This window comes from Chionomys nivalis, chromosome 11 (assembly GCF_950005125.1).
Source record: "Chionomys nivalis chromosome 11, mChiNiv1.1, whole genome shotgun sequence".
Taxonomy (NCBI): domain Eukaryota; kingdom Metazoa; phylum Chordata; class Mammalia; order Rodentia; family Cricetidae; genus Chionomys; species Chionomys nivalis.
This window is the reverse complement of record NC_080096.1, coordinates 1,362,291-1,380,237: the sequence shown is the minus strand read 5'-3', so window position 1 is coordinate 1,380,237 and position 17,947 is coordinate 1,362,291. Positions and strand designations below refer to the sequence as shown.

The 17,947-nt window shown below is 56.6% G+C and overlaps 1 protein-coding gene across 1 annotated transcript in view; it reads right to left on the bottom strand.

Moving 5' to 3' along the window:
- Nucleotides 1-795: 795 nt before the first annotated feature.
- Nucleotides 796-17,947, bottom strand: part of Plch2 (phospholipase C eta 2) — a 35,420-nt gene continuing 18,268 nt past the window's right edge. Inside the window, exons 9-22 of the mRNA XM_057784249.1 lie at nt 16,474-16,645; nt 15,706-15,813; nt 13,831-13,989; nt 9,948-10,046; nt 9,551-9,633; nt 8,470-8,567; nt 8,184-8,366; nt 7,889-7,996; nt 7,259-7,383; nt 7,096-7,180; nt 6,756-6,902; nt 6,580-6,659; nt 4,272-4,569; nt 796-2,615 (exon numbers count right to left, since the gene is read on the bottom strand). Coding sequence (XP_057640232.1) covers nt 1,321-2,615; nt 4,272-4,569; nt 6,580-6,659; nt 6,756-6,902; nt 7,096-7,180; nt 7,259-7,383; nt 7,889-7,996; nt 8,184-8,366; nt 8,470-8,567; nt 9,551-9,633; nt 9,948-10,046; nt 13,831-13,989; nt 15,706-15,813; nt 16,474-16,645 — 3,040 coding nt within the window. The 3' untranslated portion in view covers nt 796-1,320. The remainder of the gene's footprint in view (nt 2,616-4,271; nt 4,570-6,579; nt 6,660-6,755; nt 6,903-7,095; nt 7,181-7,258; nt 7,384-7,888; nt 7,997-8,183; nt 8,367-8,469; nt 8,568-9,550; nt 9,634-9,947; nt 10,047-13,830; nt 13,990-15,705; nt 15,814-16,473; nt 16,646-17,947) is intronic.

The following is a 17,947-nucleotide window of genomic DNA, read 5'->3' as shown; positions in this document are numbered from 1 at the left end:
GTAGGCCCCAAGCCAGGCATCTAATGTCAGAAGTCCCCATTCACAAATTGGGGTATGCTCCTTGGTCCCTGGATGGGGGCGCCCTCCCTGCTAGGGTAGGCTTCCTGCTTTCCTTGAACTCCAGGCAGGCAGGCCCCGCTGCCCAAACTGGAAAGATCCTCAATCCTAGCCCACCTTAGGGTGACTCCAGGCCCAGCATGAGGCTGGGTTTTACACGGCCCTTGGGCCTCCAATCTTCCTTGGCTGGGCCCTCAGAAGGGAAGAGACAGAAGAGGATGATCAGGGCTCTGAGCATAAGTTAGTACTGTCTGGGGCCTGCCTGTGTCCCCACCTCAACTGCTTACTATGGGGAGGGGCCAGCCTGTGGCCAAATAGTTGTCATCCCACAGACAGCCCTGTCTGCACCTCCGTCTCTTAGCCAGAGTGGAGTCTGCTCCATTCCCTGAATGAGACCACACCCGTGGCCCTGCCTGGCAGGAGAAGAGTGAGGGCAGAGTAGTCCTCCCCAGAGGTGTATCCTTCCTGGCAGGACTGGGTGGAGCTCTCTCGACCAACAGCCGGTTTGAAGGCCCCAGGAGAAGTCAAGGCCTCACATCGGTTGCAGCACCGCAGCTCTCCAGGAGATGGATGGGCCTGAAGTCATTTGCCCTGCAGCACTCAGCGGGAGCTTGAGCGTGCTCCCTTGAGGGGGTTACCCAGGCCTACCCTGGAAGACTGCCTTCTCTGCCCTATTAGACGGAGCTGCTGCAGCCGCAGGGAGTGACCCGTAAGGAAGGGTGCAAGGTGAGTCCACGCAGAACAGGCCTGATGCATTTATTGGAGTTGTGTTCCCAGGTTTATGCAGTTACTGGGTGTTTTGTTCAGAATAAGCCAGATGCACGGTGGGCTGGGGGACAAGGACAAACATCCTAGCAGTTGTTGGTGTGTCACAGGCATTCTGGGGCACGAGCACAAAGCAGGTGGCAAACAGGGCATACACCACAGGCACAGACACCAGGTAGGATAGTGGGGAGGGCTCAGAATCGTTTTAATTTTGTGTAAGTTTGGGTTCTAAAAAGTTAAATAGCTCTCTATGTATATATCTTAAGTGTGGAAACTGCCCACTAGGGCAGGTGGGCAGTGCTGTACCTTGCTTTCCAGGATTAGAGACAAGAGGACAGCTAAGATTGAGGGGGAGGCTACTGGGTGCTCCACAGACAACGGGTGGGGCACAACACTTTGGGGACCCCAGTGGCTTCATTTCCTGAGCAAAGGGTGAATTGAGGCCAGCCTCCCCTGTAGGCAGTCACAGGGAAGGGCTCGAGTTTGAGTCAGGCAGGGTCAGAGCCTGAGCAGCAGCCGGCCCTCAGCAGCACCACACACCTGCTCAGGGGCCCCTTTGGTGGGCATTGGCACGTCCACATAGCCTTCATGGCCTACAGAACAGGCGCCCTCAGGGGTACCCCGCTCCTCCTCTGGGGGACCTCGTGAGTCCAGGCCTCTTAGCCGCTGCTGGCGCTCCTGAGCTTGGCGGGCCCGGCTGGCAATAGCACGCACACGGCTCTGGCTACGGGAGGAGGACCGTCTTAGGAAGCTGGGGCCCCCTCCAGGCCCATCCCCAACTGGGCCCAAGCTGGTGGGTGATGTGATGTCCCCAGCTTGCTGGAAGCCAGTGAGCCAGCGTAGCTGCTCTGTGAGGGTATCTCGCCTCAACCCTGGCTCCAGCTCCTGATGCACCACACCCAGGCTACAGTTGAGGCTGCTGGCACTGCCCTGAAAGCTGGGAGCAAAGTCGTCAGCTGTCAGGTCCCCCAGACTCTTGGACTTGGCAGACGCTGAGCAGTCCTGCAGGCCCACCAAGGGGAGGTGATGCCAGGGTGGCCGTGGGTGGAGGCTGGTCAACCGTGGAGCAAGAGGCCGGGGCTGCAGCTCATCGGGAACGGGAGGCAGCCCACCAGCAACCCGCAGGTTGGGATTCGATTTGCTCTTGGTCACAGGAGGCAGGTCAGGACGGGCAGCTGAGGCCAAGCAGGGCCGTGGGGTCAGGCGTCCAAAAGAGCCCCCCGGCATGCTCTCTCGGCTGCGGCAGAGGCCCAGGCTGGGCAATGAGAGGTCTATGACAGTGTCGTTGGATGACATACTGGAGGATGAGGACACACTGTCCCGGTGACTGCCAGGCTCCAGCCGCTGCCATAACCTGTCGGTGCCCGTAGCGTCTGAGTACACTGCCGGCACGGGAGAAGGCTCCAAGGGCACCTGGCCCTCGCTCTTGGCCCTTCTAACCACTGGCGGGTGGCCTAGGGCCCAGGAGTGGCTCTTGCTGTCAGTCTGTCTGCCAGAGGTCCCCTCACGTGGCCCACTAGGGATCCCACCACTGTGTGATTTGGGGAGTGGCTCTTCATTGTCCCTATTGCCCCCAGTCCGGAGCTGGAGGGTTCCAAAAGCTCCCAGAGTTGTCCGCTGGGGGCTGGTCACTTTGGCTCCTGGTTCTACAGGGCACTGGGGCCCTTCCTGAAAAGGACCTGTGGGGACAGCTGCCTGTAGTGGGGAGCCAGGGCCCAGGGCTGGTTCCTCAGCAATGGGTTCCAGGCTGCACATGGGGGAGATGGGCCGCTGCAGGGGGAAGAGGCGAGTATCTGCAGTGGAAGAGATGAGGCAGAGAGGGATGGAGACAGGGAGGGATTAGAGACAGAAGTGGAACGGAACAGGAGAGAAGAGAGAGAGGGAGGGGGAGGGGGGCAGAAAGGAGAGAGAGAGATTATGGATCTCATCAATGAGTGTTGAGCCAAACCTAGGGGCCAGCCCATCCCAGGATATCCCAGCAGCTGGGCGTCTCCATTTATACACTATAATATGGCACTCAGAGTACCCCCCCCCCCTCCCCGCTGAAGTCGGAGGAGAGGTGCCTGGGCCCCACACAGGGTCCACAGGGCTGCAGACAGGCCAGGCCTGGCCCTCCTTGGGCTGGGGCAGCATGGGGACACACAGGGGTCGGGCCTGTTACCTGGCACTCGCGGGTCTCAATCCCTAACTATGGAAGCAGCACAGGGAGCAGGGACAGAAAGGAGAACACGGTCAGTGTGGGGTGGGCCGGCAGACAGACAGACGGACAATGAGGCTGGGCAGGAGCAGGAGTGCAATGGAAGCAGGCAGGCCCCCTCCCACCAGGCTAGGGCTCAGGTGACCAGCTCAGTCCAGTTCCCTCATACTGCTGCTGACAAGGGGCAGGCCAGGAACTGAGCCCAGACGGCGGATGGTCGGACAGATGCTAAGCACCGCCGTGCCATCTGGGCAGTGCGGGCCCCTGGGAGCTTCTCTCAGCCCTGTATTCTAAGGACCTTCTAGCCTGGTCTCGGAGGAGACTCCAAGGGATACCCTTTGGTACCACCACCAACTGGCATCAGACTTTCCCGAAGGGACTGAAGTACAGAGTCGTCGTTGACTCTGGCCCTGGAGGGTGGGTAGGGCTAGGAGCTGGAACCTTTTAGACCCTGTCAGACCCCGTCATCAGCAAGACACCAGGGAAGCCCTTACTGAGGGCTGGCTGGACATCCCTAGGTTCCTCAGCATGCAGCCCTCAGAAAAGCCACGGAGACTCACACTGCCCTCTTCCCCACCCCTCCAAAGTGCAGGACAGAGGGGAGGGGTCTGGGGCAGACAGGCCGCAGGTTAAGCTGATGGAGCAGGTGAAGCAGAGCCACAAGAACACAGCAGGCGCGGACTGCCTAGGCATGCCAGGTGTGCAGCGGTGTGCAGCACACAGGACGCGGAGGAATGGCGGGCCTTACCCGTGGAGAACATGGGGGAATGACTCCTGATCTCCTCCAGCTTTTGAACGAACAAGGCGTTCATCTCTCCCTGCAGTGGCCCTTGCTGCCTGTGAGCACCCTCTGGCTGGCAGGGGGCCACCTTGGGGCTGCCCGGGCTGCCCGGGCTGCTGGAGTCCGAGGACACAGAGCCACTGCCTTGACCCTGCCGCAGAGCCCTAGGACCCTTGGGGGCCTCTCTCTTTCTCCCCAGGGTGGCTCGAGGGCTCAGGCTGCAGCAAGGGCCCCCCAGTGAATCCACCCGGGCCCGGGGCTGCTGGCTGATGGCCGTGTGGCTGCCCACAGTCCCCGGGCTGGGCGGCTGCTCCCTTCGTAGGCCCTCAATGTCCATCCCGGCGCAGGAGCCCACCACACACTTCATGCATGTGGCGGCCATCCCTGCAGGTCCGGGGCCTTCAGGGACATGCAAGGACCCCACTTGTGCCGGGGTTCTCTCTTCCGTTGCTTCTCCCACCGGTGCCTTACCTCGGGGACTGCTGCTGCCTGACTTCTCTTGAGTAGGGGCCTCCAGAGCTGGGTTGGGGTTAAGGGGTGCCACGTCATCAGCTGCCCCCTCGGAGCCCGCGTCCTGTGTGCCCAGGGCCAGCTCTGGGAAGCCCTTGCGACTTGGCTTCTGGCTCTTGGTTGGGGCACTGGCTGTACGCCGCAGGAGCCTCTGGCTAACAGAGGGCCGGGGCGGGGGATGTCCAGCAGCATGACTGTCCAGTGAGCCTGGCTTTGGGCCGCGCAGGAACAGACCTTTTAGACCCAGAGTCTGCTTGACCTGCAAGAGAAGGAGACCAAATAACCGGTGCCTGGCCCACCCATCCCAAGTATGGCTGCAGTGGAGAACTGGCTCTCCAGAGGCTCTGAGCCTGTGGGTGTCACAGACTGCCAGAAGATCACATTGGAGCGCCACATACAGGGAGCAGGGTTTCCTGGCAGCTCTACTAAGGACAACACAATGTCATCCTTCAGACTACAAATGTGTCCTTTCCCAAACTTGGGAGGGAGGCTCGAGAACCGTCCCGTGTTCTCTCAAGGGCAGACCGCAATCCCTACACCCTGGCCACCCACTTGTCCCAGCCTTGAGGAATTGAGAGCTGTGGCTCCCAGCTATGGAGAGAGAGAAAAGTTGGGGGTCTGTTGCTGCTGTGGGTCACACTCACCCTGCCCTGTGTGGCAGCAGCCTGGAAGGCCTGATCTCCCTTGGGCTCTGCCTCCCTACTTCCCAGGTACTTCTCCTGCCTCCTAGCAGGCCGCCTTTCCTCCAGGCTGGCTCAGCATTTGACCAGTGCCCAGTCCCATCCTGCATTCCCCTCTGCATAGGTCACTGCTGGAGAGTATATGCAGCTACCTCTTTAGAGGGCAGAGGCCACAGGGGTCCTCACATGCCATACACATCCCACCAACAACCCCCACCGTTTCCCCCAAGATGGGCCGTGCTCGTGCGTTGGAGCGGCCCGGGGCCTGGTGGCCAGGGGCCCTTCTGCAGAGGCAATAAAATGGCCAGCGCTTGAATCAGCTTCCTGATTCAAGATCCCAAATCCAATGCAATTTGGTGAACATGGTTAGAAAGCCATTTAGAAGGAGATCCAGGATTCGAGCTGGAGCACCTGCTGGGTAACCCCCACCCCAACTAAGACCCTGGCATAGACTGAGGAGAGAGCTATACAGGCTGAGAACTGACGGCGTAGGCAGAGAGAAGGGAAGAACAGGAAAGGACCTGCAGGGCTGTGTTGGAGAGAGCTTCGGTGGCAGGTGAGAGGGCAGAGGGTGTACAGGAAGTTAGGACAGGCCCCTGGCCTTGGCTGAATCCTGGATCTGCCTCGTAAATGCCACTCTCTGGCTGAGGATGGCCCAGGGAACCCCAGAACCGTGTCACGATCCATGTCACATGAGCTGACAAGTCTCCAAAATGCTACCAAGAATCACGGATGCTAATGGGCGCGGCCTGGCATGCAGGTGGGGCGGCGGGCTACACCGTCCCGCGGCGCCGGGTACCTGTGAGACTCCTAACAAGGCTGAGCTCCTAAAAGTAGGCTTGGGACTGCAAGACCAAAGAGACAGAGTGAAGGCAGGTGAGGTGGCCATGGTGGCCAGAGCAGGGCCTACCCAGCCCTTGGCCCTCAGAGACAGACACGGGACAGATGGATGCAGTCAGGGGTGGGCCCGGCGGGACCCACTTACTGTGGTTACAGACCCTGAAGGGTTGGTTGCATCAAGTTGTACCCTAAGGGTGTATCAGACCCCACTTAGAACCCAGACAGTTGGACTCCACAGATTGAGAACCATTTCTGCTCTGACCTGGGGCAGGGCACATGGGATGGGGGCCCAAGGGCCAGGTGGTGGGCAAATGCAGGTAGATCCCTTTCAGGGACTGGGAAGCAGAGGGATAGGACACTCGGGACAAGGAAAGCCACGGGAGAGGTCATGGTTTTCTGTCTCTGCTGAGAAGCCAAGCAGTCAGTGCTCCCAGATGTACGGGCATAGGAGGGCACTGAGGAAAATGGAGACTGGCAATGGCAACAGAGGAGGGCAAGGGGGTGGGCACAAGGAAAGTCCATCCCAGGACAGGGACACTTTGCACACTTGGATGCCCCAAACCCCTTGGGAGGCAGAGGCAGCACTGGTGGTATCCAGGGTCAGCACTTCCCAATAGCCCACATCAAAGACTGAGGAAGAGACCCAGAGAAGTGAATGCCAGGCCCTAGCCCCAGAAGTGGACCGGGTGGGAGCAAGGGGCTGGTACTGTCCTCCTGGTGGCTACGGAGGACTCAAAGGCAACACTCACCTTACCACTGATGTCACTGATGGCCACATGTACAAAGATTGAGGCTTCTTCCATCCCTTCTAGGTACACGTGGCGATATCCTGGAGCAACAGGGTCGCCAGTTATCAGTCTCCACCTCCCTACCCTGCCAACTCTTGCTTTCCTCAAAGGTCTTTAGGCCTGGGCCTCTTCCCTACCTGGCATCATGCTGCTGAAGGCCAGTGTCCTCTGGCCAATGAAGTCACGTCCAATGGGATCATGGTCCCAGACAAGGAAGCGTACGAGTGCAATCTCGGGCATGTGCACAGTGAACACCAAGGTCTCCTCCCACATGGGATTGAATCCTAGAGATCGTGGGGACAGAATCAGCAGGTCGGAAGCTGGAACCAATGACTGGCACCTAAGGGGTCCCAGAGTGGACAGGATACTGGGCCCCAAGCAGGTGGCCCTGACTGCTTCCTCTGGGGTCAGGCCCTCATATCCCACTGGGGTCTGTGGCAGCCGTAGGCACACACTGGCATCTGGTGCCCTCCTCACCATTGTCGTCCACCACTCGTGTCTGCTCCTTGCTGCAGTCCACAGGGAGCCCGATGACCTCCACCTCCACAAAGGGGTCGATGATCTGGGGACAGGGTGAGTGGTGGCACCATGGTCCTGGGCCCTCCCACCACCCACTGTGCCCATGCGTGCTTGTCCCTACCTCTCCACGGTCACCCAGCACTGAGTCCCGTGGCTTGGGCAGCTGCTGGCCACTGATGATCCTCAGGGCCAGCTGCTTCTTGAGCTGCCCGGGCAGGGGGTCCTCAGAGTTAGGATTGAAGACATCTGAGAGGACACAGGTGTAAGCCAAACACCCGGATTACGGCACAAACCCCTAACTATCAGTGTGTGCGGCTCTGGTGGGAAACAGCCCCATGGGGATGTCAGAAAGCTTTGGCCTGGAATGGGACTGGTGCATCATAGTGGGGGCAGGTGACCCTGGTCACAGGGCAGGTGGGGACTTGCTTGGGCTGCTCGTGTCAAGGGGAAGCCTGTACGGCACGCTGGGAGAATGCTATGGATGGTTCCTGGCATGCCCACCAGGAACTGGTCCTGAGCCTACATCTCCTAGAGCACACCAGGGCCCCAGACAAGTCCTGAATCTCAAGCAGCCCAGAGCCCACCCTCAGGCCCCTGACATAGCTAGGGGTCACCGTACCCCCAGAAGGTAGTTATCCCTAACCTCCCAGTGTCCTGGTAGTTCAGTCTCAGCCCTCCCCTCTTCTGTGCACCCACTGCCCCAGTATCCAGGGTAGCCGCACAGGAGCCCACCCCAGCCTGAGCCCCTCACCCTGGCACATGCACTGGGGTTTGAGTACGTAGCCACAGCTGCCGTTGGCACTGAACTTGGCCCTGTTCAGCTGCAGCATCCGCCCTTCGGACTGGTAGTTCAGGGCAACTGAAGGGAAGAGAGAAGGCTGTGTGGGTCAGTGATGCTCACACACTGTTCCTCATGAATTCTGGGACCGGGAGCCCAGCACACGTGCTTGCGGTGCAGTGACGGACAGGGTGTTCCTCACGTCACCCTAGGCCTTCAGAGATGGCCCTCCTCACCATCCCACCCTGCACCACAGGCCTGCACGCACCCATCTGGCAGCCAGCGTTCCAGAAGGGTTGAGGGTTGTAATTGCTGGAGTCGACACGGTAGGAGGAGGGGTATATGCGTGAGAGCTGGTGCTGGTTGAAGCGCAGGTACTGGGCAGGCTTCTGCTGCAAGATCTGGTGGGCCTTGGTCTCGCTGAAGGACGACACCTGCCAGCTGGATGCCACTGGGGCGCAGACCAGCCAGGCGTGAGCACAGCCAGCCTGCACCCCACCCAGCCTGCACCCCACAGCTGACCTGCCAGGCCCCACCCTCCACATGGCCCTCACCCTCCGTTTCCACGTCATGGGTGCCCACAGACTTGGTATATTTCACCAGGTCTGAGAGGGCTCGCGACAGCTTCATGGTCTTCTTCTGCCGGGCGGTCCTATGAGGGTGTGGCAGGGCTGCTCAGGACCCTGTGGCTATGCCCCTCCCGTCCAGTCCCAGCCAGCCTTCCGGCTCTTCCACTCAGGCTCCCCCAGATCACATGTCCCAGCCAACCTGGGACTTATACACGATAGTTAAGGTTCATTTCACTCCCAGCAGGAAAACACCCCCCTCCAACCTTCCAGTGTCCTGGTCACTCCGTATCCTCTGTTCTATGTGCCCTGGTATTCACAGGAGGGGGGACAGGAGTCACCCCTGTCAGTGATGAGGCTGTGGGAATGTGTATCTGCTGAGTATGGACTGTCACGAAGCCTTCAGGGGATCTTTGGGACAAAGACCCTGGCTGCCCTAAGCATGTACAAGATTAGGGCTGGGGATGCCTGCCCAGCCAAGGGGTGCTGTAAGGAATATGAGCTTCCGAAGGGTTCTGGGCAGGAGGGAAATTGGCCAGTGATGGTGTCTTAGCAGTGTGCCATGGCAGAGCTGGGACTGCAGACACAAAACAGCGGGGGGGAGGCTAGTTGTGACACAGAAAGATAGAACAGGGCCTGGAAGGAGAAGGAGGGGGGCCAAAGAGGAGGGAAGTCCACTGTGGGGAAGATGAGCTCCAAGCTGGACTAATAGGTATGAGACCCGAAAACTCTCTAAGGTGCTGTGGGAAGCAAGTGGACATGAACAGACTGGCACTCTTACGGGGTGTAGGAGGCACAGAGACAGACATTGCCCCTGAAGGGAATGTACGGGTGGAGGACTTGAGAAGAAGAGGTGGGAACTTCAGTCTGGTGGGTCAGGTAGTATCCGTGCCCAGGAGATGGTGGAACCTTAGGACCACCATCACCACCCTAACTAGGCTGATCCTGTTTCACAACCCTTTCCGCAGCTGCCTGGACAGCAGCAATATCCAGAATGAAAGTGGAGCATGGAATCCCACAGTCTGCCCAGCACTCAGGGACACACACACACACTGGGCCAGGCACTGACCCTCGGCTCTGGCTTCCCGGGGAGTCCAGATTCTCATCCCCTTCTTCCACGCTGGTCACCTTCTTTATTTTGCTGCCTTTTTTCTGTGCGAGGAGGTAGAATCGGGACTTGAGAAGCTATGGGTCAAGCCAGGACGTGCAGGGCAGGGGCTATTCACCCCCAGGTTTCTGAACTCCTACCCCGTTGGACCCACAGAGGTATCTGCAGTGCCCTGGCCCTGGGGGACTCTCAGACAGTCATGGGATATCTGAATCCCAGACATTGGCCAGCGTGGGCCAAGGGAGGGCAGTAGTCAGATCTCCTGACCTTGGGACACTGACCCCAACCACAGCTAGTGAATGATACAGGGACGAAAGTAGCCCCAGATGGGACACCCCAGCCCAGGATCTCCACTCACCTTGCGCCTGGAGAAGCTGCTCATAAGGAGACGGCTGTTTCTCCTGCTTGCCCCGGTGTCCTCCCCTGACTCCACATCCTCCTCAACCTTACTCTGACCCTGAGAGGCAGACAGAAGTTGAACCCAATCTCTGACCATCCAGGGAGGACAGGGCGGCTTCCGGGTGGCCCCAGAAGGCCTTTCTGGAGGAAGCAGAGTTGACCAGGTCTGGGAGCAAGGCACTGATTTGGGGGAGCCAAACACAGCTACCAGGAAGATGCCTGAAGGGCTGGACTTGGGTCAGAAGCAGCATCTACTCATCTGCCCACACCAGCTTCAATGACGTATAGTTTAAACCAAGTAACCAGCTGCAGATTCCTTTATCACAGATGGAGGCTGCATAATAAGGTGCAGCTCACACCTGGAACAGTCTTCAATGGTCTCTGCTTACATAATCCTTTTCTGAAAACCCCGAAGCCCAACGCCACAGCCGATTTCTACACAACTTAGGTGAATAATCCAAGATCCAGCTACGTGAGGCTGGGAAGTACAGAGTGGAACTACCTACACACTGGGCACAGGGTAGACACACCCCAGTGGTCCTCCCAGGCCCTGCCCTTGGGGCCCAGGACTCAATCCTGAAGGCTTGTTCACGCTGAATAACTGTACTGTACGCATGCTTCTCCAAGATCACTATGGCTCTTCTCACTCACGCCCCCACAACTCTTGCACGGACACCTGGGAACTCAGGAGAGTTCTAGTCAGGGGGTGCCCCATCTGATTTTGTTCCCTGGCCTAGGTAGAGGATGGTCTCTATCAGACGCACTAGAGCGTGGACCTGCAGCTGATAATCCTTGCTAGAGAAGGGTGTCAGTAGGAGAGACATGCAGCATGTATCCCTATACTACATGTGTGAAAACTGTCCATGCACCATGCTGTGTATCCCGTACATGCAACATGCACAGGTCATATCTGCACATAGCATGGATGTGACTGCACAGACCACAGACAGCGCTACTCACCAGCCCAAGGACACACCTATACATGTATATAGACACTTCTTCATATACTATAGACATCTCCACACACCACGGATACCTGAACACAGCATGGACCCACACACATACTATGGACCCCTGCACACACACACACATGGATCCCTGCACACACCTTGGCCCCCTGCACACACTGTGGACTTCTGCACATATTGCAGACTCCTGTATACACCATACACATATGTACACACCCCTGTATACGTCATGGTCTTTACGACGTGAGCAACTGTGGTCTCTGTGACTACAGAGAACTCTGAGTTCTCTCCCACTGTCTCAGGAAATGGCTGATGTTTCCCGTGCTCTCTTCTGCCTCAGCTGCTCCGCCTTGCATCATCAAGCTCCCCCTGTTGCTGATCTTACTGATGTAATGATGACCTCGAGCTCCTGCCAGCTGCCTTCACTTTGAATTCCTCCTCTCCCCTCCTGGAGGGTCAGGACCAGATGCGGCTGGCCCTTTCTGATGCCCATGTTAGCCAGGCCCTTCTAGCCACTAGACTGCCAAGGTCCAGAGCCAGAGCTAGATTCCCAGTAGCTGAGGTACCAGGTTTACCTGTGCCCTGCAATCCTTTCTTCAGCCACTAGACTTCCAAGGTCCAGAGCCAGATTCCCAGTAGCTGAGGTACCAGGTTTACCTGTGCCCTGCAATCCTTTCTTCAGCCTATCAGCCCCCAATGACGATAGTCCATTTTCCTCTTAGTTTGGAGACATGTGGTGGGAGAAGCCCTAGACGCCGCACTCATGTTGAGAACCTCATGAGGCTGACACGTTTCTGGGTTTTTAAAGTAGTGTTCAAACTGTTGTCATCGTCTTGCTTGAATGACCAAAATATGCACATACATTAGAAGTGCACACTAACCACACAGGTGTGCGTTCACACGACGAGGCTAACAGCCACCACCATTCCAGAAGCACCACACATACGCAGCTTGACCTGGCCACCCTGGGGGGCTGTGAGCGGCTGATCATGGGATACGTTCAGGGCAAAGCAGTACAGGCAGCAACGGGGCAGGGGGCGGGGTCATCTCCACAGACAAGGACAGGAGTTAAGCCTCCACCCTCAGCAGAAGATATCCTTTTCTGGAGCCAACCTGAGGGACAGGGCCCCAGTGGCACTGTCCTGCACCCTCTGGAGTTATGCTTAACTGATAATAGGGGATCTCCTCTGCCCTGCCTTCATAGTCACAAGCTACTCCCAAACCCTCCTCCTGCCTCACAAGAACTCCTAAGCTGAGCCTTGTGTCCTCAAGGTTCATATGCAGAGAGAATGACACCTAGCCCAGAGAATGGCCAGAATGGCTCACAGTAGGCGCACGGATATCCACCCCTCCATCTGGACTGCAGGCGCTCCCTGGCTAGTCAGTGCACAATTCTTCAGCCCCTAGCTCAGCAAGCTTCATCACGCATGCTCTTTCGGTCTGTCCTGTATAGGCTGTGCCACAGCTTGGTGAATTGTCAGGCTGGGGGTCCAAGCTTCTCCCCCAACCTGGGTATCTCAAACAAAGGAACTCCCCTCCTCCCCCTCCTCCTCCTCCTCTCCTCCAAGAAGCTTTCCCTGAGCACAGTTATTCCCAAAAGACACAGTAGGGGCCAAGCTGTGCTCCTGTACCCAGGTTCCCTCTTGTTGGCCAAGAAAGCAGAGCTCCTGTTAGCCCTCACTAGGGTTGGACCCATTACAGGGACCCACCTCCATTCAGCCTCTGCTAGCAAATGCTGGGCAAAGCATCAGGCAGGCTAGCCTCTCCTGCCCAAATATCTGGGAGCTAAAAATAAGAAGGCTGAGTGCATGGGACCTGTGTGAGCCACCTGCACAGGGCCATCATACCAGCTATGCTAAGCCCTCCAGTGTTGTGGGTGGAAACAAACACACCTCTAAAAATATAGCAGCAGAGGACCTTGTTCATCAGGGACAGGCCCCCTTCCGGCCCTCCCTAGAGCCTTGGAAGCAGCGAAGAGTGAGCCAGTGCCACGGGATGGGGAGAGGAGGGGAGGGAAGGCTCCCAGGCAATAGGAGCTGTTTCCATCATCTCTCACCCTGCAGATGCCCTGCTCAGCTGTGAGGCCAGCTGCCCAACCTGCCAGCTGCTATATGAATCTTTTACTCAGGCCACTCTCTACTGTACCTGTCCTTCAAGCCTGGCTTGCTGCCACCCTCCAGAGCTGCACTGACTGACCGCACCGTCTGGCCCAGCCTGTCTGGCTCTGGCCTCCACCCCACCACACCTGCCAGGACAGTCTTTGAAGGCTGTTCTCTCTGTATTTCCCCACATATCTATGAGTTGCTTCAGGTAGTGGGCAGTTCCCAGGACTGGCTGGGCCCTGGGGTCCTGATGTCCACCCCTCTGTCACCCACAAAACCCTCACCGAGGTAGGCAATGCTCAAAGCCTCTCTGAGAGAAGTCATAGGTCCCCACGGGACTACATACAAATACATGAGTGTGCACAGGAATGTGTGCAGGTGTGTGAACATGTGTGAGTGTTGTACAGACATGTGCAGAGGAGTGTGTATAGATATGTGTGTAGGTATGTGCACATGTATGAGTCTTGTGTAGTATGAGCACACACGCATGCATATGTACATGTATGCATGCAAGTGTATGCGCAGAGGTGTATGTGTCTGTGGGCGGGCATGCAGGTATATATGTGCAAGCTTGAGTATGTGTGTTTAGATGTAGGTATATGTAGGTACCGGCATGAGCACAGGTGTGTATATGGATAGCTTTATAGATATACCTTGCATACTATACTAGCACCTGTGTGTGTATATACATTTACTACCACATATTCTGGGGCCCTCACTCAGCCCGCAGACTGGCTGTTGGAGGCGCGTGTGTCAGCAACACAGGTCTCACCTTTTTGGCCTCTGCTTTATGCCCGAGCTTTCCAGATGGGGACAGCGTAGAGACAGTGAAGTCATTGGGGTCTTCGCAGTCGCGGATCTTGGACTCCTTGATTAGAGAATCCAGCTTCTTCTTGGCAATGTTTTCCACACGCTTCCGATTGGTGGAGGCCTGCCGCAGCCAGAGGTCAGCCCGTTGGCATCTGTCCCCACTCCAGTGAGCAGCAGAGGGGGCAACCATCAATAGTCCCTGTACATCCCCTGTGAGTCTCAGTGCAGAGACTGTGATTTTCCCTGGACAGCACTAAAACCCAGACACATGCGGTCCTGCCTGGGGGATCCCAGTGGAGGAGGATGGGACCCACACACTGGCCACCATACATGTCAAGTGGACAGTAGGGACAGGACAGACTTTGGAGAAACATCAAACCCTGGCTGGGTGCGCTCTCTGATAAGATAAGCCCAGTGATACACCGATGGACTTGGAGCGCTTGAGGGAAGACCTCGATCTGGGACTTCAGGACTCCCTGGGTGCTCAGGATGGAGTGGCTATTAAGGATGTCACAATCATAAGTTCTGCCACCATCCTGGGCCAGCCAGAGACATGTACAGGCACACCCAAAATAGGAAGAATCTGCTGTCTCAGGGTTTTCTAAAACAATTAGCCAACTCCGGCCCGGAGGCCTCCTGCACAATTATTTTCTCATCTGACGACTCCTCGGGGGAAAATAAAGTCTTTGCTGAGAGCAGTGGATGAGCAATGCCCAGAGGAGAGATGTCAGCTACAGAGTCTGCCTCCACTCAGCTCCCCAACCCAACAGCAGAGGCTCCTGCAGACCGCTCAGGCCCCCTCCACAGCCCCCAGCCCTGGTCCAGACAAGCTGAAGTGGAGGTGATTGCTAGAGGGGCCTGCCATACAGTACAGGGTCTCAGCACTGGAGCTGGCCTTGAAGCTGGTACTGGTGCTGGGCCTGGGGTTACTGGTTGACCAGGCAGCCGAGGTAGAACCCAAAGTGCACCCCCACCCCCTGCTCAGTGGTGCCTCCACTCACTGGACGGCCAAGAGGACTAGGTCAGCACCACAGACAAAATCTAAGAGCCAGCCTAGCAATGGACACCAGAGTGGGGCAGCGGTAGCTGTGTGGCTGGCCTGCTGGTTGGACAGGAGACTCACGGCTCTTATCCAGAGGGCCAAGCAGGTGGCAGACAAACAGACCCTAGCGTAGAACAACCTCAGAAGCTAGGCACCTTTGCACACCTTACATCCATCCCTCCCAGCTGTCACTCTTCCCGTCAACCAGGACAAGAGGCTGCTCTGGGGGACCACAGGCTCACCACCCGTAGGACCCCCATCGGCGTCTGGCTCATCCTCTTGGACCATGGGCTCCCCACCCTTAGGACCTCCATCAGTGTATAGCTCATCCCCTTGGGGACTGCGGGCTCCCCACCCATAGGACCCCCATCAGAGCATCTGGCTCATTCCCTTGGACCATGAGCTCCCCACCCTTAGGACCGCCATCAGAGCATCTGGCTCATCCCCTCAGGGACTATGGGCTCCCCACCCTTAGGACCCCCATCAGAGCGTCTGGCTCATCCCCTCAGGGACTGCGGGCTCCCCACCCTTAGGACCCCCATCAGAGCGTCTGGCTCATCCCCTCAGGGACTGCGGGCTCCCCACCCTTAGGACCCCCATCAGAGCGTCTGGCTCATCCCCTCAAGGACTGCAGGCTCCCCACCCTTAGGACCCCCATCAGAGCGTCTGGCTTATCCCCTTGGACCATGGGCTCCCCACCCTTAGGACCCCCATCAGAGCGTCTGGCTCATCCCCTCAGGGACTGCGGGCTCCCCACCCTTAGGACCCCTATCAGAGCGTCTGGCCCCCACTCACATCCCCGTTGAGGAGCTTGCAATCGTCCTCCATCTCATCGGCACTGTCTTCGTCAGATACTTCACCCTCTTCTGCATCCTCGCTGATGTTGGCAGGGAGCTTCTTCCCCTGGGGAAAGGGGTACAGGAAACCAGCAGCTGGTACCCACCAGGAGAAACTGCACTAGGGAGGGGGCCTTCTTCAAGCTCCTTCTTGGAGTCTCAGGCCAGCAAGTGGGTTGGAGTTGGACAACCAGGCCAGTTGCTGTTGTGGCAGCGGGCATATAAGGGAAGTGGCTCAAGATTATATGGTCATCCTGAAAGTGAGTGCTCCCCAAATCTGTCTTTAGATACTGTAATTCCCAAGATGATATGGCCATCCCAAGGGTGAGTGGCCCCCAAATCTGTCTATAGATACTGTAATTCCCAAGATGATATGGGCATCCCAAGGGTGAGTGGCCCCCCAAATCTGTCTATAGATACTTTAATTCCCAAGATGGTATAGTCATCCCAAGAGTGCCCATCCAAATCTGTCTATAGATACTGTAATTCCTAGGATGGTATAGTTATCCCAAGAGTGAGTGCCCCACAAATCTGTCTATAGATACTGTCATTCCTAAGATGGTATAGTTATCCCAAGAGTGAGTGCCCCCAAATTTGTCTATAGATACTGTAATTCCCAAGATGATATGGTCATCCCAAGAGTGAGTGGTCCCCATATCTGTCTATAGATACTGCAGTTCTCCAGGTTGGCCCCAGGCCATCACAGTGGTGGCCCCAGCAAAGTCACCTTCACCAGGATCTTGCCCTTGAGCATCTGTGGAGAAGGAAGCATAGTGGCATCCTCACTGCTCACTGAAGACAGGTCCAACTTGTCCCCAAGGATGTCAGTCAGATACTGGGCCATCTTCTTCTGCTGAACCACACTACAGTGGTTCTCAATGGACAGGATCACTGGGTACCTGTGGTACCAAGACAAGAGGGTGGGAAGAGGCCAGGACCCTAGAGCACAACTAGGCCCCACGTCTGTAGGCATACAGGCCACCTATACCTTCGAATGATGGAATAGGTCATTAAGTAGTTAGGTAAAAGATCTGCTATCTGCTCTAAGAGGTGACCCACCAAGAACTCTGAAAAGTAAATAAACGGGTAGGAAAGAAACTGAGAAATTTGGGGGGATGAGTAAAGAAAGCGTGAGAAAAAAAAAAACAAAGGCAACCATAAACTCCCGGAAAGTAGGGTGTCTGAAAAAGTCATGGTTTGAATATGGCATGTTTAAATAATGGAGAATGAATAAACTGTGAAAAACACAACCTTGTTGAACTAGAAGGTGGATGGCTCTCGAGTCCTGACAGGGGTCCCAGGAAGGAACCTAAGCCTGGCGTGCACCACCAAGCACAAGAGTTGCTGCCTGCTCGGTGCAGAGTGAAGCATGTGAGGTGGAGCTTTTTTTTTTTTTTTTTTTTTTTGGTTTTTCGAGACTGGGTTTCTCTGTGGTTTTGGAGCCTGTCCTGGAACTAGCTCTTATAGACCAGGCTAGTCTCGAACTCACAGAGATCCGCCTGCCTCTGCCTCCCAAGTGCTGGGATTAAAGGCGTGCGCCACCACTGCCCGGCAAGGTGGAAATTTTTTAAATGCTCTGCTTTGCTTGTGTGGTTTGTTTATTTTTAACTGTATGTATACACATCTGACTTTAATTTTTACCAAAAGGCAATCACGTCCTGTTTAGAAAACTTAGGGGTCCAGAACAAGAAGTAGGCAATCGTGTGATGTGGAAAGGGCAGATAGATCGCGTGATGTGGAAAGGGCAGACAGAGCAGGGGCCTTGAGGGGAATATGATGCCGGCTCACAGAAACAGCCCCCAGTCAGTCACAGGACATCTGGGCATCCCAGTGGCCCCTGAGCTGTAGTACCCTCCTCGGCCACAATCCCGAGAGCCTTACTGATACCTCCCCCCAAAACTGCTTCTGTTCCCTGAATCCACCTGGTTCCCCATCTCACCAGCCCCACCCCTGCTTCAGAGTCTTGTTTAGACAAGGTAATGTCTTCTATTTCCAGCCAGCAAATTGGATTTTTTTTCCTCGGCAGCATCTACGGCCACAGTTGAGTGACAGCAAATTGAGTCTGGACACAGAGTGGTTTCCTGGGGGTAATTAGTACTCGGATCGTCATGTCTATGGGTGGCTGGGGTCAGAGATGCCACTAAGTGTACGTGGATAGGCTATGCACACAGTCATCCTTCCCCCCCTCCCGCCACTCTCCT